Raw genomic sequence first — 27,621 nt, 5'->3', positions numbered from 1 at the left:
GATTCATTCATGATTATTCATAATCATGGTAGCATCCACATTAATGTAGAAGTGTTCAGAAACATCTTCTATTCTTACTGACAATACAAGTGAAGTGACTCCAAAATGACAGGACATTGTTCACCATTAAGTTTCTATTAGGAAAAACATCATCTAAAACACAACCAAGACAAACTGCAAATGCATTCAACAAGTTTGTAGAATCACAAGCTTGATGTAATCACTGCAGGTAAGGAATATGGGACCAAATACTAAACTTATGACTACTTTAATACAATATAAGTGAATGTGGCCAAATTATTACGACTTCTTCAAATGGGAGAACTAGATACATAAAGTGCTTTCGTATCTAAACACTGTCACGGTTTCGGCCGAGGCTACTCCTCCTCCTGGTTCGGGCAGGCTTCGGCGGTCGTCGTCCCCGGAGTACTAGCTGCCACCGATCTATGTTTCATGTTCGTTTGGTTTTGTCTTGATGTTGTACACCTGTGTCTTGTTAGTCCTCGTTAGTGTCCTATTTAGTTCTCGTTGGTTGTGTTTGTCTTTGTGTGTGATTGCTCTTCTGTTTTCGTGTTGGAGCTACGTATTTCCCTCCAGTGTTTTTGGAGAGGTTTTTCGCACATGTTAGTGCGCCGTTTATTTGACGCCTGTGTGCGCCGTGAATTCGCCTTCGGGCTTATTGTGCTTATTTCTTTACGTGAATATTACACTAAAGTCTTTTGGACTGAGCCTCTGCGTCCTGCGCCTGATTCATGCACCACACCCACCTTCAGCACCCCTTGACAAACACTAAAACAGATAAGTATGAAAAACCTCAAATAAAAGGTGACATTACATACTGTTGCTTAATATGAAAAATTGTCAACAGTATGTAGTCAAAGCCTTCCTCTGTGACTAGACAGCCTGACAGCCTGCAAGAGTAAAATCATATTAAAACCACACTGCTATTCTTTGGTGGTGAAAATATATTTTTTAAACTTTTTCAGATACATCAGAGTCCTGAAACCTGCCATATCTATTCATATATGTATATATACACTATCAGTCAAAAGTTTGAACACACCTACTCATTCAAATTTGTAAAAATAAAAATAAAAAATAAACTACTTTTTACATTGTAGAATAATAGTGAAGACATCAAAACTATGAAATAACACATATGGAATCATGTAGTAACCAAATAAGTGTTAAACAAAGTAAAATATATGTTATATTTGAGATTCTTCAAAAAGCCACCCTTTGCCTTGATGACAGCTTTGCACACTCTTGGCATTCTCTCAACCAGCTTCATGAGGTAGTCACCTGGAATGCATTTCAATTAACAGGTGTGCCTTCTTAAAAGGTAATTTGTGGAATTTATTTCCTTCGTAATGCGTTTGAGCCAATCCGTTGTGTTGTGACAAGGTAGGGGGGTATTCAGAAGATAGCCCTTTTTGGTAAAAGACCAAGTCCATATTATGGCAAGAACAGCTCAAATAAGCAAAGAGAAACAACAGTCCATCATTACTTTAAGACATGAAGGTCAGTCAATACGGAACATTTCAAGAACTGTTAAAAGTTTCTTCAAGTGCAGTCGCAAAAACCATCAAGCGCTATGATGAAACTGGCTCTCATGAGGCCCGCCACAGGAAATGTCACGATTTCCGACGAAGTTGGTGCCTCTTCTTTTATTTTAATTTTTTTGTCATTTAGCAGACGCTCTTATCCAGAGCGACTTACAGGAGCAATTAGGAATAAGTGCCTAGCTCAAGGGCACATCGACAGATTTTTCACCTAGTTGGCTCGGGGATTAGAACCAGCAACCTTTCGGTTACTGGCACAACGCTCTTAACCACTAAGCTACCTGCCGCCTTGTGCGGGCGGCTATCGGCGGTCGTCGTCACCGATCTACGTTTCTTTTTCTATTTGTTTTGTCTTGTACACACCTGGTTCCCATCGAATTATGATTATTTCCCTAATTAACCCTCTGCTTCCCTCATGGTTTTGTGCGTGATTGTTCTTTGTTTGGTGTTGTATACTGCTGTGAGCTGTTATGTTTCCCTGCGTGGAAATTAGATTTGTTGTTTTTCAGAGTAAAGTTCGTTATTTACTCAGTTCTGTGTCCTGCGCCTGACTCCGTCCTACCGCTGCACACTGACAAAGAGTCAAAGAGTCAAATCATATTAAACCACACTGTTATTCTTTGGTGTTGAGTCATTTTCTGTCTAAGTGAGTAGATAACATGTTTCTAAACACTACTAAAGTAATCCTGATGATGCCAAGATTGAGCAATATCATGACTGAATCATGAATAATAATGAGTGAGAATGTTACAGAGGCTAAGACAAAACATGCTAACCTCTCACCATTAACATCAAATAAACAGTGACATTCTGTATTGTTGCCTAATATGAAACATTTTATCTCAAATCCAAAATGCTGGAGCATAGCGCCACATGTAAAACTGTAAGCTTCACTGTCCAAACACATATGGTGTGGACTATGTGTGCCTGGTAAACACATGTGGATCTGGTGAACAATTATCACTTGTTGACCAACTACAGGAATACTGACCTCAGAGTCTCCAGTTTACAGTGGATATTCCCCAGTCCAAAAGAGAGCAGCTTCACTCCTGAATCCTTCAGGTCATTGTTACTCAGATCCAGCTCTCTCAGGTGTGAGGGGTTTGACTTCAGAGCTGAGACCAGAGAAGCACAGCCTTCCTCTGTGACTCCACAGCCTGACAGCCTGACAGAGAGATCATCATGATTTCACAAACACACTGTTAATTTAACACCAGTAGTGTAGAAGGACAATGGCAGATGCATTTGGTTTATTCTCTCAAACAACATATAGATTCACCTTCCGTCTCCTAGAATTGCATGGTTATATTGTTATACTAATGTGAAAATCTATGCATTTATTCAATATGTTTTTCAATATAATATTATAGACATATTATAATACATATTTTACTCTAAACTTAATATTTCTTCCTGATGATTAGTTCTTATATGTCATTTTATGTACTCACAGAGCAGCTCTGGAGGCTTTGACCACTGGTAGCAGCCTCTGAAGACCTTCCTCTGATCTGGAGTATTTCTTCAGGTCAAACACATCCAGCTCCTTTTCTGAAGTCAGCAACACAAAGACCAGAGCTGACCACTGTGCAGGTGACAGTTCTTCCTCTGAGAGACTTCCTGATCTCAGGTATCTTTGGATCTCCTCCACTAGAGAATGGTCATTCAGTTCATTCAGACAGTGGAACAGATTAATGCACCTCTCTGGAGAGGGATTCTCCCTGATCTTCTCCTTGATGTACTTGACTGTTTCTTCATGGCTCTGTGAGCTGCTTCTTGTTGTTGTCAGTAGACCTCGTAAGTGCTTCTGATTGGACTCCAGTGAGAGGCCCAGAAGGAAGCGGAGGAAAAGGTCCAGGTTTCCTGTCTCACTTTGTAAGACTTTATCCACAGCACTCTTGTAGACAGTAACTTTACGCTTGTGTCTGATCCTCACAGAAAAGTTCCTGGACGTTGATTGAGATTCATCCATTAGATTCTCATTGTTGTTGATGAATGAGAGGAACACATATACAGCAGCCAGAAACTCCTGAATGCTCAGATGCACGAAGCAGTACACCTTGTCCTGGTACAGCACACATTCATCTTTAAAGAGCTGTGTGCACAATCCTGAGTACACTGAGGCTTCATTGACATCAATGCCAGCCTTTTTCAGGTCTTTTTCATAGAAAATCAGATTGCCGTCAACAAGCTGTTGAAAAGCCAGTTTTCCCAGTGACAGAATGCTCTCTTTATTCCAGTGTGGACCTGTCTCTTCTTTCCCAAGATACTTTTCATTATTCTGTTTGGTATGAAACTCCACAAGGTGTGAGTACATCTCAGTCAGAGTCTTGGGCATCTCTTCTCTCTTATGTTTCAACATGTGTTCAAGGACTGTTGCAGAAATCCAACAGAAGACTGGAATGTGGCACATGATGTGGAGGCTCCTTGATGTCTTTATGTGTGAGATGATTATGTTGGCCAGATCCTCATCACTGAATCTCTTCCTGAAGTACTCCTCCTTCTGTGGGTCATTGAACCCTCGTACCTCTGTCACCTGGTCAACACACCCTGAAGGGATCTTATTGGCTGCTGCAGGTCGGGTAGTTATCCAGAGGAGAGCAGAGGGAAGCAGATTTCCCTTGATGAGATTTGTCAGCAGAACATCCACTGAGGTTGACTCTGTGACGTCACAACAGATCTTGTTCTTCTGGAAGTCTAGGGGCAGTCGGCACTCATCCAGACCATCAAAGATGAACAAAACATTGTACTTGTCGTAGTTGGAGATTCTTGATTCTTTGGTTTCCTTTGAGAAGTGATTGAGAAGTTCAATGAAAGTGTGTTTTTCCATTTTCATCAAATTCAGCTCCCGGAAAGGGAATGAAAATACAAATTGGACATCCTGATTTGCTTTTCCTTCAGCCCAGTCCAGAATGAACTTCTGCACAGAGACTGTTTTTCCAATGCCAGCGACTCCCTTTGTCAGCACAGTTCTGATAAGTTTGTCTTGTCCAGTTAAGGGTTTGAAGATGTCGTTACATTTGATTGCAGTCTCTGGTCTTGCTTGCTTCCTGGTTGTTGTCTCAATCTGTCTCAGCTCATGTTCATTATTGACCTCTCCTGTTCCACCCTCTGTGATGTAGAGCTCTGTGTAGATCTTATTGAGAAGTATTGGGTTTCCTTGTTTAGCGATTCCCTCAAATACACATTGAAACTTCTTCTTTAGATTAGATTTGAGTTCACGTTGGCAAATCACAGCAAGCTCATCTGAATGAAGAAATAACACAGAGGATATTAATATCATGTCTGTTTTATTGCCTACAGTATTGTAGGACTGTTATAACGTTTTTGATAAAAATATTTTTTTATCTTAACTGACTGTATAAATGTGTAAATGTTTTCATAATGCATTACAGACTGGTGTGACTGATTATAGTATTATTGGTTCTCTCTCTCTCTCTCTCGCTCTCTCTCTCTCTCTCTCTCTCTCTCTCTCTCTCTCTCTCTCTCTCTCTTCTCTCTCTCAATTAATCAACACAACACATCCCTGCTGCTACTTGGTGAGGTTCACTAGGTGTTGTGTTAAGGCTGCTACAATATCATTGAGTTACACAGCTACTTTAGCTGTACTTTAGCTACAGCTTTTAAATGTTCTAAAACAGCATTCAACATGAGGCAGACAGCTCTTACTTTTCTCCAGTGTGTCAGCAAGCTCCTTCTGGTTCATTTTCCTCAGGACGTGCAGTGTGATCTTCAGAGCCCCCTCTCTGGCACTGCTCTCCTGCTTCTCATCTTCAGCATCCACCACTTCCTTATCCTGCTTCTGACTCTCAAAGCCTTCTGGGAGTTCTGGACTAAGAATCCTCTTGAACATCTTCAGCTCGTTCTTCACAAATGTCATAATATTCTCTTCAAGCAACTGAAATAAATCAAGTAAATCAGTTAAGCAAGAGACTAAATGCTTTCTCATTGACACATGAATGAATGATTGACAGAACAACTTTACTTGAGGTAAACAAAAACAAATGTACATAACAGGACCACATACACTGAATATGGAGGCCAGGTCTGTTTGATGACTCTGGGAAGACTGACCACTGAGAATCTCTGACTCTGATCTCTCCTGTTGGTTTCTGTGGACAAAACATGAGATTACATCTCCTCATCCAGGGAGTACACACACACACACACACACACACACACACACACACACACACACACACACACACACACACACAGGGAGGGAATGTTGTGTTAGTTTAATATTGATTCAGGACTATGAAAATGGAAAAAAATAATTAGCCTATGGATTATGAAAACAACAAAAATAAATGGTAAAATGGGAGAGGAGAAATGACTAGAGACAGTGTTGTTTAACTCACTGACCATGACCCATGAGTTCTTCTTACCTTTGTTCACTAGAAAAGTCTCCCTCTCTAAAATATATAGGTTCAGCCATAGACTTGTCACTCTTCATGGACACACAGCTGGGTACAGGGGAGGCTGGTCTCTCCTGCTTGATTAGACTTCAACACAATAGAGACAAACATTACGTCTCTCATCTACTCTGAGTTCAGATGGGGAAACAAGAGTTTTAGTCCAAAACGCTATATATCCATTTTCAGAAATGTTCGTAAATTAGCTTTTATTGTTTAAAGAAATTATGAAAGAGATTGGTGTGTTTTTTCACCATCTAATCATGGCATGGGGTTGTTCAATGACAGACATGTATTTGTTTAAAATCTATCACTTGATGGTTTCATTTCAGAGAGACAAATAATCATGTTTTTTTTGCATAATGCTACATATCTGCCTCAATCTCAGAGAAATAAGTAGTACTGCTAGGTTTTACACAGTAATAATATATATCTGCCTCACTCTCAGAGAAATAATTAGTATTGCTAGGTTTTACACAGTAATAATATATCTTCCTCACTCTCAGAGAAATAAGTAGTACTGCTAGGTTTTACACAGTAATAATATATCTGCCTCACTCAGATAAATAAGTAGTACTGCTAGGTTTTACACAGTTATAATATATATATATGCCTCACTCTCAGATAAATAAGTAGTACTGCTAGGTTTTACACAGTAAAATGTGACCGACCGGCTCGATTCGGTCTTATGTAGCAAAATTTGAAATTGTGTTTTTTACATTGGATAAAAGTACAGACTCAGCTAGAAAAAGGTATATCATACACTACAATTGAGGAACAATGGGAAAGTAATTCTGCATTGAAAGATGATAAACTTGTAACCTCAATTTTGAGAAAATGGCTTTTGAATGTTTTGGTTCACCTACTGGAGAGCTCTTCTTTATCTACAGTGGTATTACTTTGGCAGATAATGTCACCCATCTAAATAAATAGTATATATATATAGTTATATATAGTATATATACAGTGGGGAGAACAAGTATTTGATACACTGCCGATTTTGCAGGTTTTCCTACTTACAGAGCATGTAGAGGTCTGTAATTTTTATCATAGGTACACTTCAACTGTGAGAGACGGAATCTAAAACAAAAATCCAGAAAATCACATTGTATGATTTTTAAGTAATTAATTTGCATTTTATTGCATGACATAAGTATTTGATCACCTACCAACCAGTAAGAATTCCGGCTCTCACAGACCTGTTAGTTTTTCTTTAAGAAGCCCTCCTGTTCTCCATTCATTACCTGTATTAACTGCACCTGTTTGAACTCGTTACCTGTATAAAAGACACCTGTCCACACACTCAATCAAACAGACTCCAACCTCTCCACAATGGCCTAGACCAGAGAGCTGTGTAAGGACATCAGGGATAAAATTGTAGACCTGCACAAGGCTGGGATGGGCTACATGATAATAGGCAAGCAGCTTGGTGAGAAGGCAACAACTGTTGGCGCAATTATTAGAAAATGGAAGAAGTTCAAGATGACGGTCAATCACCCTCGGTCTGGGGCTCCATGCAAGATCTCACCTCGTGGGGCATCAATGATCATGAGGAAGTAGAGGGATCAGCCCAGAACTACACGGCAGGACCTGGGCAATGACCTGAAGAGAGCTGGGACCACAGTCTCAAAGAAAACCATTAGTAACACACTACGCCGTCATGGATTAAAATCCTGCAGCGCACGCAAGGTCCCCCTACTCAAGACAGCGCATGTCCAGGCCCGTCTGAAGTTTGCCAATGACCATCTGGATGATCCAGAGGAGGAATGAGAGAAGGTCATGTGGTCTGATGAGACAAAAATATAGCTTTTTGGTCTAAACTCCACTCGCCGTGTTTGGAGGAAGAAGAAGGATGAGTACAACCCCAAGAACACCATCCCAACCATGAAGCATGGAGGTGGAAACATTATTCTTTGGGGATGCTTTTCTGCAAAGGGGACAGGACGACTGCACCGTATTGAGGGAAGGATGGATGGGGCCATATATTGCGAGATCTTGGCCAACAACCTCCGTCCCTCAGTAAGAGCATTGAAGATGGGTCGTGGCTGGGTCTTCCAGCATGACATTGACCTGAAACACACAGCCAGGGAAACTAAGGAATGGCTCCGTAAGAAGCATCTCAAGGTCCTGGAGTGGCCTAGCGAGTCTCCAGACCTAAACTCAATAGAAAATCTTTGGAGGGAGCTGAATGTCCGTACTTCCCAGCGACAGCCCCGAAACCTGAAGGATCTGGAGAAAGTGGGCCAAAATCCCTGCTGCAGTGTGTGCAAACCTGGTCAAGACCTACAGGAAACGTATGATCACTGTAATTGCAAACAAAGGTTTCTGTACCAAATATTAAGTTCTGCTTTTCTGATGTATCAAATACTTATGTCATGCAATAAAATGCAAATTAATTACTTAAAAATCATACAATGTGATTTTCTGGATTTTTGTTTTAGATCCCGTCTCTCACAGTTGAAGTGTACCTATGATAAAAATTACATACCTCTACATGCTTTGTAAGTAGGAAAACCTGCAAAATCGGCAGTGTATCAAATACTTGTTCTCCCCACTGTATATATATAGTATGGTGTTTTTGGTTTATGTCAGTTTCATTGTTTGTTATACTATAAATGGTTATTTTATGGTTGTAAGTGGTAAAATGAACTAGAAAATGTCATATTTTGCAATTATGAGTAATTACTACTTTAGTAAGGATATACCTGGTTCACCAACTACTTCTCAGATAGAGTTCAGTGTGTCAAATCGGAGGGCCCGTTGTCTGGACCTATGGCAGTCTCTATGGGGGTGCCACAGGGTTCAATTCTTGGGCCGACACTTTTCTCCGTGTATATCAATGATGTTGCTCTTGCTGCTGGTGACTCTCAGATCCACCTCTACGCAGACGACACCATTTTGTATACATCTGGCCCTTCATTGGACACTGTGTTAACAAACCTCCAAACGAGCTTCAATGCCATACAACAATCCTTCAGTAGCCTCCAACTGCTCTTAAACACTAGTAAAACTAAATGCATGCTTTTCAATCGAACGCTGCTGGCACCCGCCCACCCGACTAGAATCACCACTCTCGACGGGTCTGACCTAGAGTATGTGGACAACTACAAATACCTAGGTGTCTGGTTAGACTGTAAAATCAACTTCCAGACTCACATAAAGAATCTCCAATCCAAAGTTAAATCTAGAATCGGCTTCCTATTTCGCAACAAAGCCTCCTTCACTCATGCTGCCAAACATGCCCTCGTAAAACTGAATATCCTACCGATCCATGACTTCGGCGATGTCATTTACAAAATAGCCTCCAACACTCTACTCAGCAAATTGGATGTAGTCTATCACAGTGCCATCCGTTTTGTCTCCAAAGCCCCATACACTACCCACCACTGTGACCTGTACGCTCTTGTTGGCTGGTCCTCACTACATGTTCGTCGTCAAACCCACTGGCTCCAGGCCATCTATAAATCACTGCTAGGCAAATCCCCGCCTTATCTTAGCTCATTGGTCACCATAGCAGCACCCACCCGTAGTCTGCGCTCCAGCAGTTATATCTCACTGGTCATTCCCAAAGCCAACACCTCCTTTGGCCGCCATTCCTTCCAGTTCTCTGCTGCCAATGACTGGAACGAATTGCAAAAATCTCTGAAGCTGGAGACTCTTATCTCCCTCAATAACTTTAAGCATCAGTTGTCAGAGCACCTTACCGATCACTGCACCTGTACACAGCCCATCTGAAATTAGTCCACCCAACTACCTCATCCCTATATTGTTATTTATTTTGCTCTTTTGCACCCCAGTATCTCTATTTGCACATAATCTCTTGCACATCTAGCATTCCAGTGTTAATACTATTGTAATTATTCTGCACTATAGCCTATTTATTGCCTTACCTCCATAACTTGCTACATTCGCACACACTGTATATATATTTTCTGTTGTATTGTTGACTTTATGTTTTTTACCCCATATGTAACTCTGTTTTGTTTTTATTGCACTACTTTGCTTTATCTTGGCCAGGTCGCAGTTGTAAATGAGAACCTGTTCTCAACTGGCTTCCCTGGTTAAATAGAGGTGAAATAAATAAAAAATTAAAATACTTTATTCAGTACTACTGCAGTTGCTAAATAATTCCAATAGATGGCAGCATTAGACCACGATTGACATTTCAGCAGACTCACTTAGTTTTCTCCCTGGATACACCACCACTCCCCCTCACAGGAAAACACTGCTAACGCAAGAGGAACGACTGAAAAAGCATTTAACAGATTACTGTGAAATAATATAATGATGATTCATGTTTATTATTAGCTGTTTTTATGCTCATGTTTTGAAATTATACTTCATTACTATAATGATTATCAATAAGCCTGAACATTAATTTAGTCACCTCTGGTCGAGAAAAACGTATTTTCCTAGTACATTCATTGTCAGATTCATCAACAAGCAGCGAGCACTCTGCCTTCTAGCACAAGCGAGGGGCATGTTGAGGTACATTTGCTACCCGCGAGGGTTGCATGATGTAATTTATTGGTGGGCTGGAAGACGCACTCTTGTCTTATCTATTCCGAGGTTGTTTAATCGTAATATTAGATATTTAAAAATGCATGTATACTAGGGTTGAGGTTGGAGCATCTGACTAGTGATTATTTACCCGGGGTTCAACATCTGCTATAGTCACTATTTAATTGCTCTTCCAAAAGCATCACAGGCCTAATACGAGATATATAGCTAACTAAAGTAATGCGTGACCATTTCAGAAAATCATGGGAAGTATAGTATTTGGTTGCATCCTATTTTATGTCAATCATATTGCTGCTTGTAGCCTATAACTGATGCTTCATGGTCTTATGCTGCCATCTATTGGAAATATTTAGCTATTAAAAGTTATTAATTCACGTACAGACATTGGTGAGGCAGCTGAGAAATACAGTGTATTAGATCAGTCTCAATCCTGCCCCACGCCAATTGCTGGACTTTCACACAGAGGTTACTAGGTCACCCAATTCAAACCACATTTGAAAAATAAAACAAATGTGTCTTATTTATCAAGTGTTCTGTCTTGCAATTATACATATAATAAAATAACAACAAAATAATCAAAACGCAATTTAATACTATAATTGTATTTACTAATTTAATATTATTACTAAAATATTTTCTAAAAGTGTTCTAGGCAACCCTACCCTAGAATTAGGGGTTACGGCTAAAATAGGTTATAAGTAGGGTAAGAGTTTCTGTATAGCACTTTGTGACATCTGCTGGTGTAAAAAGGGCTTTATAAATACATTTGATTGATGGTTAGGTTTAGGGTTTTTATGGCAAAAAACGGTATGGGTTTATGTCACTCTTGCGCCTCCCTTTGGCCATCTGTGGGTACTACATAACTCATTGATTACATTTTTTACATTTACATTTTACATATTTAGCAGACGCTCTTATCCAGAGCGACTTACAGTTAGTGAGTGCATACATTTTCATACTGGCCCCCCGTGGGAAACGAACCCACAACCCTGGCGTTGCAAGCGCCATTCTGTACCAACTGAGCTATATGACACTTGCTAGGCTCATAATCTGAGGTAGCAACTGCGTCAGATCTACAAATCCATTAGCTAGACCACCCGATTAGACAACAATCACCCCATTATACCCATTTGGTTTGCAACTCAGTGAACCTGCGCAGCATTCGCTCAATTTGATGCCTACGAACGAAGATTTCGATGCATATCAAATTACCCAGCAGCCATTTAGAAACAACAAGTCATCAGATAAATTGTTATTTCTTAATTTAAAAATGTCTTCTGGCTGTTTAAATATGCCACATCTTGAAAAAGAGGACAGGGACATGCGTTTTGTTTAAATTGTAAACTTTTTTCTTAAAACAAATATGTTTAACCATGACCAGAAAATGTTTAATGTTTGATGTTTTTGCGCCAGACAACACCTCTTAGACTGTGGCTCACCACAACATGTACTCAGGTTAACATTGAGCGCGCTCACCAAGTAACCGTAACCTTGTTAATAATAAGTTACCTGAGGTAAACCTACAGGGTTAACGCTAGCCAAGTAGCCGTAACCTTGTTAACAATAAGTTACCTGAGGTAAACCTACAGGGTTAACGCTCACCAAGTATCCATAACCTTGTAAATATTAAGTTACCTGAGGTAAACCTACAGTAGAACTAATAGGAGCTGGCAGGGTGAAAAATGCCCAAACATAAGGCCTGTTTTTTCGCGATTACTTCATAACCAGGGATAGAAGGTAATATTATGAAACTGGACTCTATGGCGGATGCAATTAACTATTTTTATCAGAAATAAACGTTGTAAAAAATTTACATTTACATTTATGTCATTTAGCAGACGCTCTTATCCAGAGCGACTTACAAATTGGTGCATTCACCCTATAGCCAGTGGGATAACCACTTTACACATTTTTTGTTTTTATTTTTGTTTTTGTTTTTTAGGGGGGGGGGGGGGGGGTAGAATGATTACTTTATCCTATCCCAGGTATTCCTTAAAGAGGTGGGGTTTCAAATGTCTCCGGAAGGTGGTGAGTGACTCCGCTGTCCTGGCGTCGTGAGGGAGCTTGTTCCACCATTGGTGTGTCCACAGCAGCGAACAGTTTTGACTGGGCTGAGCGGGAACTATGCTTCCGCAGAGGAAGGGGAGCCAGCAGGCCAGAGGTGGATGAACGCAATGCCCTCGTTTGGGTGTAGGGACTGATCAGAGCCTGAAGGTACGGAGGTGCCGTTCCCCTCAAAGCTCCATAGGCAAGCACCATGGTCTTGTAACAGATGCAAGCTTCAACTGGAAGCCAGTGGAGTGTGCGGAGAAGCGGGGTGACGTGAGAGAACTTGGGAAGGTTGAACACCAGACAGGCTGCGGCATTCTGGATGAGTTGTAGGGGTTTAATGGCACAGTCAGGGAGCCCAGCCAACAGCGAGTTGCAGTAATCCAGATGGGAGATGACAAGTGCCTGGATTAGGACCTGTGCCGCTTCCTGTGTAAGGCAGGGTCGTACTCTCCGAATGTTGTAGAGCATGAACCTGCAGGATCGGGTCACCGCCTTGATGTTAGCGGAGAATGACAGGGTGTTGTCCAGGGTCACGCCAAGGCTCTTCGAGGCGCTCTTCGAGGCGCCCCGGAAATAATATTCAAAAGGTTCAGTCCTTGGACACAGAGGGGTTAAACACTAAAGTTACCATCCATCTAGTGAAGAGGAGAACCGGACAGAGGGATGGTAGGTAGCCAGCATCCGTCAACCAGAGAGGGAGAAGCCCTCCACGGTATTTAACAGGTGGAAGAAACAACCCGGGAGCTCCATCGGTCCACAAGAAATGCAGGCAGCCGGTGATGATGTAGTGGTAGCTAGGATAACTAGGATGCTGCTGGTAGAGTAGCTAGCTTAGCTAGCTGTACCGACTAGCTTGGCTAACTAGCAGGTCGTTCGTCTGTCCCTCGAGGATGATGACGAATCCGGTGAACCACAAGATGAAACAAGGATAGCGAGTGAAAAGGATCTGGCTACAGTCATACTGTCACTGACCATTACGCAAAAAAAGCTAATTGAACAATAAACTTCGGCGTCTCAACACTGTAACGAACTCCATCGTTATTCCCCAACATCACCTCAGCCCACTCTGCGCGTAACTGGACAATATGCTTGGCGCCAAACCGTAAGTGGACGCGGACAGTTCCAGAACGCGGACATGAGCACTGCCACACAATAAACTAAACCCAGTCTTTACAGTGGCTTACATTAGTAATATTATTTTATTTATTTTTTATATGTAAAACAAACATTCAAAGTTTTTTTATAACAATATTTTGAGATCTGGGCCCATATCCACAAAGTATCTCAGAGTAGAAAATTGGTCGTATAAGTGCTGAGAATTAAGACATTTTACTCTTATGGGTATAAATCAATGCATAGCATTTTGTCTTCGGTTTGGCAGATTAACTCATGCTTATTTCTGAAGCTAAACTCAGGTTTTGGCCCAGCGGCTAAGGCGTTGGAGCAGTGGCAGGAGTTGGACCTATGGCAGAAAGGTGGCTGGTTCGAATCACGGGCCTGGCGCTGGAAAAAACGGGCGGGCTTGATCTGACCACTGGAAGGCTGCTGGGTTCGTGTTCATATATTAAGGAAGTGATAGAAGCCTTTGTGGTTCTATAAGGAACCTTCTTTTCTAAGTGTATAATAAACAAACTTTTTTTTTGATTATTTAATTACCTACATCATGTTATTTTTCATTTGGAGCCAACATCACGTTGTTAAAAATTGAATCATAAATTGGCCATGGCTATAAATTGGGCAATTGAAGGCATCTAGGGCGAAATATGTGTTCGATGAAAATGAACATTGTATGCAAAGTTGTAGGCAACATTATTGACAAGGGACCCTGATGCCTACGATGCCAAAGCTATTTAGAGTTGTTAAACGGGTGTGAAGAGTGTGTTGGTATAAAGGTAATATTGTCAAAATTCTGCTTGTAACAACCAACATAATTGGTAAAAAAAATATGCATTCCATTATATTAGGCAATAATGAAGAGTAGGCAAAGTGGTCGTGTGGTGTGAAAATTCTATCAAATGTCTTCCATTGCAACTAGTCCAGTCAGGGTGCTGCAGAACCCCTGCAGTACCTCCGCTGACCCCGGATTGAGAACTCCTGATTTAGCAGATGCTCTTATCCAGAGCGATTTACAGTAAGTGCATTCATCTTAAGATAGCTATTTATTGTGTAAATAAACGTAATAAATTCTTCATAAAATTGACCTCTCACCTCTTAGCTTTGGTGTCATGTTCCCCAGAGAGACTCATTTTAGAGGCAGGGAACCCCTCCTCTCTCTCCCCAGAGAGACTCATTTTAGACCACTGACCCCTAAACAGAGATGCAGCATGTTGGTTGTGGTGAACACAGTGACAACTCATTCTAGAATGTCAATTGTTCTCTTTTACTCATGATCTCTTAGAAATAAAACAATTACTAACAGACATATCCAAACAGTCGGGTGATTTAATTTAATCACATGAACATTGTTACGTTCCTCGACAAGAAATAAAACATTGTCTCTCAAACAGAAGAAGGAACTAACAAAGAGTCACTAACAACAACCAAAACGAAACAGGTGGTTTTAGGAGGGGTTCTGAAAGACACTCATGGGGGTGTCCACTAGTGATGGGAATCAGAGGCTTTCTGAACGCTTTGGGGCTTTCACCAAATTGTACCGAAAATGCCATTGATAGATTTGAGTGCAAATAAACCACATTTAGTTAGAATGTGGGGTTCGCTTTTTGCCTCCAGGTTCACTATGTTTTCAAAAACGATGCATATGTGGTATTATTTAGGATACTAAAGACAGAATATTATCATAGGCAACACTAAATAAAACACATTATTTAAACAACAATGGGAAGATTCACAGAAAATAATTGTTCAACTATAGCAGGGATTCATCTTGTGCCTATGTTGATGTCTGATCCAAATCCCCGTCCCTACCTGCTGAGCTCCCATTCAGGGGCTACAAACTGGAAGACATCAAACTAAATGTGTAAATAAGGTGTCCAGTAGAGGTCCGTGTTCGAAAAATCAAATCAAATCAAATCAAATTGTATTGGTCACATGCGCCGAATTCAACAGGTGCAGACATTACAGTTAAATGCTTAATTACAGCCCTTAAACAACAGTGCATTTATTTATTTTTATAAAAAAGTAAAATAAAACAACAACAAAAAAGTGTTGAGAAAAAAAGAGCAGAAGTAAAATAAAATAACAGTAGGAAGGCTATATATACAGGGGGGTACCGGTGCAGAGTCAATGTGCAGGGGCACCGGCTAGTTGAGGTAGTTGAAGTAATATGTACATGTGGGTAGAGTTAAAGTGACTATGCATAAATAATTAACAGAGTAGCAGCAGCATAAAAAGATGGGGTGGGGGGTGGGGGTGGGAGGGCAGTGCAAATAGTCCGGGTAGCCATGATTAGCTGTTCAGGAGTCTTATGGCTTGGGGATAGAAGCTGTTGAGAAGTATTTTGGACCTAGAATTGGCACTCCGGTACCGCTTGCCGTGCGGTAGCAAAGAGAACAGTCTATGACTAGGGTGGCAGGAGTCTTTGACAATTTTGAGGGCCTTCCTCTGACACCGCCTGGTATAGAGGTCCTGGATGGCAGGAAGCTTGGCCCCAGTGATGTACTGGGCTGTACGCACTACCCTCTGTAGTGCCTTGCGGGCGGAGGCTGAGCAATTGCCATACCAGGCGGTGATGCAACCAGTCAGGATGCTCTCGATGGTGCAGCTGTAGAATTTTTTGAGGATCTGAGGACCCATGCCAAATCTTTTCAGTCTCCTGAGGGGGAATAGGCTTTGTCATGCCCTCTTCACGACAGTCTTGGTGTGTTTGGACCATGATAGTTCGTTGGTGATGTAGACACCAAGGAACTTGAAGCTCTCAACCTGTTCCACTACAGCCCCGTAGATGAGAATGGGGGCATGCTCAGTCCTCTTTTTTTTCATGTAGTCCACAATCATCTCCTTTGTCTTGGTCACGTTGAGGGAGAGGTTGTTATCCTGGCACCACACGGCCAGGTCTCTGACCTCCTCCCTATAGGCTGTCTCATTGTTGTCGGTGATCAGGCCTACCACTGTTGTGTCGTCGGCAAACTTAATGATGGTGTTGGAGTCGTGCCTGGCCATGCAGTCATGGGTGAACAGGGAGTACAGGAGGGGACTGAGCACGCACCCCTGAGAGGCCCCCGTGTTGAGGATCAGTGTGGCAGATGTGTTGTTACCTACCCTTACCACCTGGGGCGGCCCGTCAGGAAGTCCAGGATCCAGTTGCAGAGGGAGGTGTTTAGTCCCAGGGTCCTTAGCTTAGTGATGAGCTTTGAGGGCACTATGGTGTTGAATGCTGAGCTGTAGTCAATGAATAGCATTCTCACGTAGGTCTTCCTCTTGTCCAGGTGGGAAAGGGCAGTGTGGAGTGCAATAGAGATAGCATCATCTGTGGATCTGTTGGGGCGGTATGCAAATTGGAGTGGGTCTAGGGTTTCTGGGATAATGGTGTTGATGTGAGCCATGACCAGCCTTTCAAAGCACTTCATGGCTACAGACGTCAGTGCTACGGGTCGGTAGTCATTTAGGCAGGTTATCTTAGTGTCCTTGGGCACGGGGACTATGGTGGTCTGCTTGAAACATGTTGGTATTACAGACTCAGTCAGGGACATGTTGAAAATGTCAGTGAAGACACTTGCCAGTTGGTCAGCACATGCTTGGAGTACACGTCCTGGTAATCCGTCTGGCCCTGCGGCCTTGTGAATGTTGACCTGCTTAAAAGTCTTACTCACATTGGCTATGGAGAGCGTGATCACATAGTCATCCGGAACAGCTGGTGCTCTCATGCATGCTTCAGTGTTGCTTGCCTCGAAGCGAGCATAGAAGGGGTTTAGCTGGTCTGGAAGTCTTGTGTCGCTGGGCAGCTCGCGGCTCTGCTTCCCTTTGTAGTCTGTAATAGTTTTCAAGCCCTGCCACATCCGACGAGCGTCAGAACCGGTGTAGTACGATCAGTGGCGGCTGGTGAAAAATATTCTCGGTGGGGCTGTGCCATACTTTTTTTTTCCTGTAACCATCGCGATATATTTTAACACAAACTGCAGGACAGCAGTGCTCAGTGAAACATTCAGTAATTATTTAATGCCAATATTAAAAAGTTGAGGCATTCTTACACAAAAACATATTACACAAACCCAAGCCTTTCATTTGCATTTAAAGTGAACTTTTCACCATTGGTAGTAAACAGGCAACGCAACAGGCATGCTGTCAGAACAGAGTGGAAAGTGGACAATAACATGAAATTATTATTATATTATAAAGTTTATAGGAAATCTTACACTGTATAAAAGGATGTATAATATAGAAATGGATATCAAGTGGATGAACTCAAACCTTTGACTGGAAGAATAGCATACAGTATTTTATGATCATACTAAATGTGACTAATTGTTAATGTGCTCCAGAACTGCAACAATTAATTGATACAAAACAACATATATACAGTAATATTAGCAAAGACACTATTAAGACTTTCTAGAGTACCATATATAACTGGATTTTTTATGCTAAGGTCAACTATATACAAAGAAACATGCGGCCAGAGCTGCTCTGTGTGTGTGTGTCTGTCATCTTATTTGTACAGGAATTTTGCCCGTCTGTCCTGAGTGGCAAACCTCTCAATGACCCTTTGATTAAAGTCAGGAATGTCCCTGACAAGTTTCTTCTCCATGGAGAGCATGGCCAGAGCGTTCAGGCGATCCTGTGTCATGCTGTTTCTCAGGAAGGTCTTGATCCTTTTCAGTGTAGAGAAGCACCTTTCTGACTCAGCAGTTGTCATGGGTGTGGTGATGAGGATCTTGAGGAGGCTGGCAGTCTCTGTGAAAGTGCTCTGAAGGTTGTTCTCCATGAAGAACTGGTACAGGGGCACTGCACCACTACAAGCCTTGAACTCACTGTTCTCATAGATGAGGGACAGTTTGGTTTTGAGCTTGGCCTTGTTCAACATGGGGTACGCCTCCACGGTTGTTTCAAGCGCTGTATCGGGGAACTTCACACTGTGTTGTGGGAACAACTCTCCGTGCAATAGTGTTGCGCTGATGAGGTGCTGGGTGAAGGAGAACCTCTCTTTGGCATGACTCAGGATGGTATCACATACCTGTAAAAGATACATCATCAGCTTTAATTTGCAATTAAGCTATTTTGATGCAAGTGATCCTGACTGACACATGCCTATGTCCAACTCAAGTATATGATTACCAAGGTGCTGATTGTTCAGGGTTTTGGCTACATACTACCAGGCCTGAAAAAAGTTCTAGGTGGGAAACACTGACAATTACATCACAACTTACCTCTATAGCCAACCTCTGTTGTTCTCCTGGTCCCAGCATCCTCCGTCGCTTGATGGGCTGTTGCTGCTCGTCAGATGCGCTGTCCCCACACAAAGAGGGAATTGAGGCCCTGGGTCCAAAAAATAAAGTTTAATTTGATAACTTGCAATCAGACTTCTTAACTCACTGTAATTCCCCCTCAACACACAACCAGTGACTTATATATATATATATATATATATATATATATATATATATATATATATATATATATATATATATATATAGACAGACAGACAGACAGACAGACAGACAGACAGACAGACAGACAGACAGACAGACAGTGTGTATATACACACAAACTATGTCTAGTAACTGCTTTTAACCTGTGATGTACATAATTAACTGATGTTATTACGTTTTAAAGCCTTTTTCTATTACATTTGTGAGAGGGATGCAACATAATTTTGTTCTGCTGTTCACTTAGCAATAAAGTTAATATTCAATAACAACTAGGCCTCTTCTAGAAATTGACCTGGTGGACACCTGAATAATTATTACAAACTGTGTAGTACTTTCCTGCATTATTATCAACGTCTGATTGTGTCTTCTCTTTCCTTTTAAAATACTAAAACAAATATAATTGTGACGGCTCTATGATAATCACTCACACAAGCACCAACTGGCAGTGGGTGGAAACGTCAGTCGTCTCGTCAGCTTGAATGGCGAGAAAATCAGCACTCTTTACTTCCTCCAGGATGTAATCCTTAAGCATTGACAGCATACAGTCCAACAGCTCGTTCTGTATCGTCTTTGACGTGCCCTTAAAAACGGTAGCTGTCTTCAGGTGCTCCTCCAGCACACTGTCGAGGGAGGCAACAAAATCCACTAAGCCCCGGAAAATGCCGGGGTTGTCTGAGGAGTCAGTCTCCTCGTGCCCACGCAAGGCCAACTCAAAAGCCCCACAGAACTTCACACAATCGATAATTTTGGATAGAATGTGCCTGTTTTTATCCACCTCCTCATTGTGTTTCCTCACCGCAATCCTGTGGCCGTCATCCAGCTGCGTAGCAATGTTCACCCTTCCTAATACAGCTAGCTTTACAGAGTTGTCCATGTGTGCCCTGGTGTTCTCATGTTTCTTTACCTTCTCTGACAGGTGCTTCATATCCCTCACTCCGGTACCTGTCCATGCTGAATCTGACCCCGTCGTTTTAAAAAGCAAGCACGGAAAGCAAAATAAAGCATTAGCATCAGTGCACCCAGCTAGCCAAGCCTTCCTGGTGTACCAGCTACGGGAGAAGCCGCGCATATACTGCTTCCCTTTCTCGCTAGCCTGCTGTCTGATTGAGAGGTCAGGTTGATCTGGGCCCAGCTCTTTCACCCGAACTTTCTCTGACAAAGTTCACGCCTCAAACGGATCTTGGAGGAGAGATTTCACCGAGTTAGGGTTGGGTCTTGGAGGAGTAACGTTTGCGTTCGCCATTGTTGTCTAGTAAAAATGGCGTCACTGGACCCCGGTCCTTATTTTATCAGGGGCGAGCTTGGGGCGGTAAAATAATCGCCCTCCTTGGATTCGATTTAAGATCGCTTATTGACTACATTTTATGTCATACATTCATATCTTAAATTAGCAATTGGCTTAACTGCTACGTAGACCCGCCTCCTCGGGGCACTTTCTGTATCGCCCAGAGCTGACGAGGCGTTTGACAGGCAGAGGAAAGGTTGCGAATATGATTTTCTATCATATCTTACACATATTACTGTGTGCATTCCATATTTCAAACACACAAATATTGACATACTGATGTTTTTATTATTATTATTTTTTTATTTTTTATTTTATTTTTTTAAATAATTTTATTTAAGGGGGCGGCGCCCTAGCGCCCTCTATCGGCCAGCCGCCACTGAGTACGATTCAATCTTAGTCCTGTATTGACTCTTTGCCTGTTTGATGGTTCGTCGGAGGGCATAGCGGGATTTCTTATAAGCGTCCGGGTTAGAGTCCCGCTCCTTGAATGCGGCAGCTCTACCCTTTAGCTCAGTGCGGATGTTGCCTGTAATCCATGGCTTCTGGTTGGGGTATGTACGTACGGTCACTGTGGGGACGACATCATCGATGCACTTATTGATGAAGCCAGTGACTGATGTGGTGTACTCCTCAATGCTATCTGAAGAATCCCGGAACATGTTCCAGTCTGTGCTAGCAAAACAGTCCTGTAGCTTAGCATCTGCGTCATCTGACCACTTTTTTATTAACCGAGTCACTGGTGCTTCCAGCTTTAGTTTTTGCTTATAAGCAGGAATCAGGAGGATAGAGTTATGGTCAGATTTGACAAATGGAGGGCGAGGGAGAGTTTTGTATGCGTCTCTGTGTGTGGAGTAAAGGTGGTCTAGAGATTTTTTCCCTCTGGTTGCACATTTAACATGCTGGTTGAAATTAGGTAGAATGGATTTAAGTTTCCCTGCATTAAAGTCCCCGGCCACTAGGAGCGCTGCCTCTGGATGAGCGTTTTCCTGTTCACTTATGGCCTTATACAGCTCATGCAGTGCAATCTTAATGCCAGCATTGGTTTGTGGTGGTAAATAGACAGCTATGAAAAATATAGATGAAAACTCTCTTGGTAAATAGTGTGGTCTACAGCTTATCATAAGATACTCTACCTCAGGCGAGCAAAACCTCGAGACTTCCTTAGTATTTGATTTTGTGCACCAGCTGTTGTTTACAAATATACACAGACCGCCACCCCTTGTCTTACCGGAGTCAGCCGTTCTATCTTGCCGATGTAGTGTATAGCCCGCTAGCTGTATGTTATCTATGTCGTCGTTCAGCCACGACTCGGTGAAACATAAGATATTACAGTTTTTAATGTCCCGTTGGTAGGATAACCGTAATCTTAGGTCATCCAATTTATTCTCAAATGATTGAACATTGGCTAATAGGATTGATGGCAGAGGCAGTTTACTCGCTCACCGTCGGATCCTTACAAGGCACCCCGACCTACGTCCACGATATCTCTGTCTCTTTCTCATGCGAATGACGGGGATTTGGGCCTTGTCGGGTGTCTGTAGGATATCCTTCGCGTCAGACTTGTTGAAGAAAAAATATTTGTCCAATACGAGGTGAGTAATCGCTGTCCTGATATCCAGAAGCTCTTTTTGGTTATAAGAGACGATGGCAGAAACATTATGTACAGAATAAATTACAAATAACGCGGAAAAACACACATAATAGTACAATTGGTTAGAGGGCTGTAAAACGGCAGCCATCTTCTCTAGCGCCATTCCCTAAAAATAAAATAAAATAAAAAGACTTTGCTTCGAAAAAAGCACCGGCACCAGGGCGAAATCAGTGAGATCTCTCGCATTTTGCAACACATGGTTCGAAAAAGCATGAGATCAAACAAAGCTTCGGACGCCATTGATCATGTGGTAATGTTACTTCGAAACTATCCATGGCAGCGTTTCAAACACTTCAAAGACTCCCTCTCCCCTCAGCCCTCAAGTTAAGTGGACACTTCTGATGACGTATCATGACGTATGATGAGTGGACACTTCTGATGACGTATCATGACGTATGATGAGTTGACACTTGCAGGGCAAAGGGTGAGGGAAGAATGAATGAATTTTAAATGGACCGCCCTTGCCCTGAAATGTGTCACTCGTTTGTCCCACGGTTGTGTTTTCAGTCATCATAGCTACCGTTCTCTCTGCGTGGTGCGTGGGAAATGCATGTTACATCTTCAGCCGTTGTAGGAAATATACACTTAAAACACTCGTAACCGGGCCCAGAGTGACTTACAATACAGTTGCCGTATTGTAGTGTATTTTAGCTTTTAAAAGACTTGATTTCAAATCAAATCAAATCAAATCAAATTGTATTGTTCACATGCGCCGAATAGAGCAGGTGCAGACATTACAGTGAAATGCTTACTTACAGCCCTTAACCAACAGTGCATATATTCAAATTAAGATATGGCATCTGTAAGTGCATTTATCTTAAGATAGCTAAGTGAGACAACCACATATCACAGTCAAATATACAGGATACGAACATCCCATTCCAGCTAAACATTGGATATATAAATGTAATGTAAATATAGCGTTTTGCAAAAAAAACACATTTTCATACACATCTCAAATCTAGAACGGAAATATTGAAGGTACCAACCAATAAGCAATCATTTCTGATGAAAAAAACACAAATGTGAATTTTCTTTGTATATAGCGTTTTGGAATATAAATTCTTAAACAATATTGTCAGCTCACCTCTTAGCTTTGGTGTCAGGTTCCCCAGAGAGACTCATTTTAGAGGCAGGGCCCCCCTCCTCTCTCTCCCCAGAGACACTCATTTTAGAGGCAGGGCCCCCCTCCTCTCTCTCCCCAGAGAGACTCATTTTAGACCACTGACCCCTAAACAGAGATGCAGCATGTTGGTTGTGGTGAACACAGTGACAACTCATTCTAGAATGTCCATTGTTCTCTTTTACTCATGATCTCTTAGAAATAAAACATTTACTAATAGACATATCGAAACAGTCAGGCTATTTAATGCAATCACATGAACATCTGGTTGTGACATCTCTTCTCCATGTTAACAGTCAATAATAATAATAAGTCACTGTTTGTTAAGGTAGTTATAGACAGTGCAGCAACACAAGGCCATGTCTCACACTTATTTGTATTCATTAAAAGTTGGCCATTTGTTGTCTTTGAATCTGAGAATGTAGACAGAAGGGCTAAAACGGGCATGATTGATCTGAGGGGAAATCATTGATCCATTCAGAAAGTATTTTTGCAACAAGTAGGAGATTTATATTATGTAAAGTAGGCTAGGTTATAATATATAATAGCGGTTTGTTAGTGATATGCAGATGGAGGTCTATACCTCAGCTATAGCCTACATATCCTAGATGACCAGCCTAAACCTGTTCAGATCAGTTCCCATAACGTTATAACAGTAACAGTAGCAGGAGCCTAGTGCTGATACAGATGGAGGTCTATACCTCATCTATAGCCTACATATCCTAGATGACCAGCCTAAACCTGTTCAGATCAGTTCCCATAACGTTATAACAGTAACAGTAGCAGGAGCCTAGTCCTGATACAGATGGAGGTCTATACCTCAGCTATAGCCTACATATCCTAGATGACCAGCCTAAACCTGTTCAGATCAGTTCCCATAACGTTATAACAGTAACAGTAGCAGGAGCCTAGTCCTGATACAGATGGAGGTCTATACCTCAGCTATAGCCTACATATCCTAGATGACCAGCCTAAACCTGTTCAGATCAGTTCCCATAACTTTATAACAGTAACAGTAGCAGGAGCCTAGTCCTGATACAGATGGAGGTCTATACCTCAGCTATAGCCTACATATCCTAGATGACCAGCCTAAACCTGTTCAGATCAGTTCCCATAACGTTATAGACCTAACAGTAGCAGGACAGAGCTTGTAGCCTAGGCATGGTATTTTACACACCATTTCAAACGGAGACCATCAGGTTTGTCAGGATGATAAGTGATCATAGCTCAAACCTACTCTGACTATTGAATGTCTGACGTCGACCTAACCTTATAATAGTTTGTAGTTTAGCCTAGACCTACGAGATTCTGCCCATCTTTCCTACATATCAACACATTCATCCGACTTCTAATGTTACAGAGAAATACGTGCCACAGTTTCAACAACCATTGTGTAACTGCGTAGGCTACACACTTACTTTCACGTTCATATGAGGAAATCACATAACTTCTTACAGTCGCTGGTGCAGCCGCCTGTTCTCTTGCAGATGAAGTAGCTTTTATAGGCAACTCATTCAACCAGCCTAAACAACAGTAAATAAAAGATGTCAAATGGTCAAAAGTCAATCCTGATATAGCCATGTACATCAAAGAGAGGTGTATTGCTACAGATGTAGGATCTTAATTTTAGCCAGTTTGCTACAGCAGGAAAATAATCCTGCAGCAACAGGACATTTGATTTATAATGGGAATGGCCGCCAGGGATGTAGCTCAGTTGGTAGAGCATGGCATTTGCAACGCCAGGGTTGTGGGTTCGATTCCAGTATAAAAAATTAAAATGTATGCACTCGCAATGTATGTAAGTCGCTCTGGATAAGAGCGTCTGCTAAATGACTAAAATGTAAAAAATCACCATGTAGAATTATGTGTACAGATGTAGGATCTTAATTTGATCACCCCCCACTGCAGAATAACTTTCCCTCAACACCGTAAATGTAAAACTTGTAGTGTATTTGAGGTTTTAAAAGGCTTCTGAAGTTTGTAATTTCCACTTAGAAATGGCAGACTTGAGTTTCCCTTACTAAAAATATATCAACCGATACAAACCTTTCCATTAATTATTAATCACATTTACTGTTGCTGCAGGAATATTTTCCTGCTGTAGCAAACTGGCTCAAATTTTGATCCAACATATGTACATGCAAATGTACCTGGCGAATAAGGTGATTCTGATTCTGCAAAGGTTGAATCTCTAGATTCCAATTGGGTTACTTGGTTGGAATTGCATCATAGTACATGGGAATAATGATGCATTTTATTTAGTAAAGTGGTTTCTTGCATCAAACACAACAACATTTTCAGTCACCTCCTCCTTGTGTGAAGGACAAGTAGATAAACAGGTTCATGTCATGCTCTGCATGTTTTTTGGAATGTCTCATGGAATGTAGGCTTACATTGAACACCACACATTGGCTGCTACTATAGGCTGAATGATAGAACAGCTATTTCCATGTTAAATGTTATTGGAGGCCTTTTTTACATTATGATCAAATAGCCTACTTGGTCTCTGATAAAACTGTAACTTAAAGTGGGTACAGCCTCAGTGTTCACAGTAAACTCACGCCGGAAGTTGCACAGATCGCTACACTATAGTAGAACTATGATACAATTACATTTATCATGCGAAATGTGAAATGTAGAACTATGACGAATGAATATTGATATATTGAATTCACAGGAGGTTGGTGGCACCTTAATTGGGGAGGACGGGCTTGTGGTAATGGCTGGAGCGGAATAGGTGGAATGGTATCATTAATATGAACCGTCCTCCCCTCAGCAACCTCCACTGATTGAATTTGACTTGCCCACGTCCAGTTAGCGCCATTTTGTATGATTAAACAGTCAAGTCATTATATATTTTCTGTTCTGCTGAGAGAGCACCTTCCTGATGACTGGCACTCTGTACATTCCTATGGATGAGGCCTGAGCTGGAATGTGAAGCTAACTGAAGCTAGCTAACTTTAGAAAACCAGTATATCTAGCTAGCATCATAGTCCACCCCTCAGGCTAAGTTCAGGTTTCAGCATGAGGCAGACAACAACAGCCGAGTTGTAGGCTACTACCTGGGTCGTAATCATTAGTTTACACCACAGCCAACAGTTTTAAAATGTTGCACAAACAGTTTACTCCAAACGCTGTACAACGTGACCTAAACGGTTTCTGTTGCCAAACGTTTTGCTACGGTGGGCACTAATGAACACACACAACCTGTTTTGAGGAAATGTAAGTTGTTGTTAGTATTGATTTGTCTCTTTCACACAACATACCTTCCTGAGTGAAAAGAGTTAACAGTAGATTAGAAAGAGAAAATGTTGTTGCTTGTTGTGTTTTAAGCCTGTTTTGAGAAGACAAGTCTATAGACCTATGATACAGTACACTCTTAGAAAAAAGAGTTCCAAAAGGGTCCTCTGGCTGTCCCCATAGGAGAACGCTTTTGGGTTCCAGGTAAAACCTTTCTGGCTTCCATTTAGAACCCTCTGAGGAAAGGATTCTTCATGGAACCCAAAAGGGTTCTACCTAGGACCAAAAAGGGTTCTACAAAGGGTTCTCCTATGGGGACAGCCAAAGAACCCTTTTAGATTCTAGATAGTGTAGGAGCGATCACCCTGGGGCAAACAGATGGAAACAGAACGAATTCACCCCACGCATCTAATTTATATCCAAAACATTTTAAGGAGAGTAGGCCTATTATAACACTGTCCACAAAACATATCATCAACTATATTAATACACATAACAATATCATCAACTATATTAATACACATAACAATATCATCAACTATATTAATACACATAACAATATCATCAACTATATGAATACACATCACAATATCATCAACTATACTATTACACATATTATTACTCTCTCTCTCTCTCTCTCTCTCTCTCTCTCTCTCTCTCTCTCTCTCTCTCTCTCTCTCTCTCTCTCTCTCTCTCTCTCTCTCTCTCTCTCTCTCTCTCTCTCTCTCTCTCTCTCTCTCTCTCTCTCTCTCTCTCAATTAACTAAATAAACTCATATGTTCCAAGAAATATTATATTTCAGTACTAACTAATTAATTTGAGGCAGGGGTAGCAGCTCCTCTCTCCCCAGGGGTAACAGCTCCTCTCTCCCCAGGGGTAACAGCTCCTCTCTCCCCAGGGGTAGCAGCTCCTCTCTCCCCAGGGGTAACAGCTCCTCTCTCCCCAGGGGTAGCAGCTCCTCTCTCCCCAGGGGTAACAGCTCCTCTCTCCCCAGGGGTAACAGCTCCTCTCTCCCCAGGAGTAGCAGCTCCTCTCTCCCAAGGAGTATCAGCTCCTCTCTCCCCAGGGGTAACAGCTCCTCTCTCCCCAGGGTAACAGCTCCTCTCTCCCCAGGGGTAACAGCTCCTCTCTCCCCAGGGGTAACAGCTCCTCTCTCCCCAGGGGTAACAGCTCCTCTCTCCCCAGGGGTAACAGCTCCTCTCTCCCCAGGGGTAGCAGCTCCTCTCT

General features: G+C 41.9%; 1 protein-coding gene and 1 long non-coding RNA gene across 2 annotated transcripts in view; both read right to left on the bottom strand.

Moving 5' to 3' along the window:
- The window catches only part of LOC311121464 (NLR family CARD domain-containing protein 3-like), a gene marked incomplete at both ends in the record, with an annotated part of 68,729 nt that overhangs the window by 7,166 nt on the left and 33,942 nt on the right, over positions 1–27,621 (bottom strand). Inside the window, one exon of the mRNA XM_084195954.1 lies at positions 2,554–2,727. Within this exon, the coding sequence (XP_084052080.1) occupies positions 2,554–2,727 (174 nt within the window). The remainder of the gene's footprint in view (positions 1–2,553; positions 2,728–27,621) is intronic.
- Positions 5,361–6,019, bottom strand: LOC311121467. Its single transcript, XR_014612284.1, has 3 exons — positions 5,948–6,019; positions 5,587–5,671; positions 5,361–5,457 (listed from the first exon to the last, which is right to left on the bottom strand). It is a non-coding gene; the product is annotated as an uncharacterized lncRNA (long non-coding RNA).

This window comes from Coregonus lavaretus (assembly GCF_964263955.1).
Source record: "Coregonus lavaretus genome assembly, contig: HAP1_SCAFFOLD_2409, whole genome shotgun sequence".
Classification (NCBI taxonomy): Eukaryota; Metazoa; Chordata; class Actinopteri; order Salmoniformes; family Salmonidae; genus Coregonus; species Coregonus lavaretus.
The sequence above is the reverse complement of the archived record's forward strand: the minus strand, read 5'-3'. Positions and strand labels throughout refer to the sequence as shown.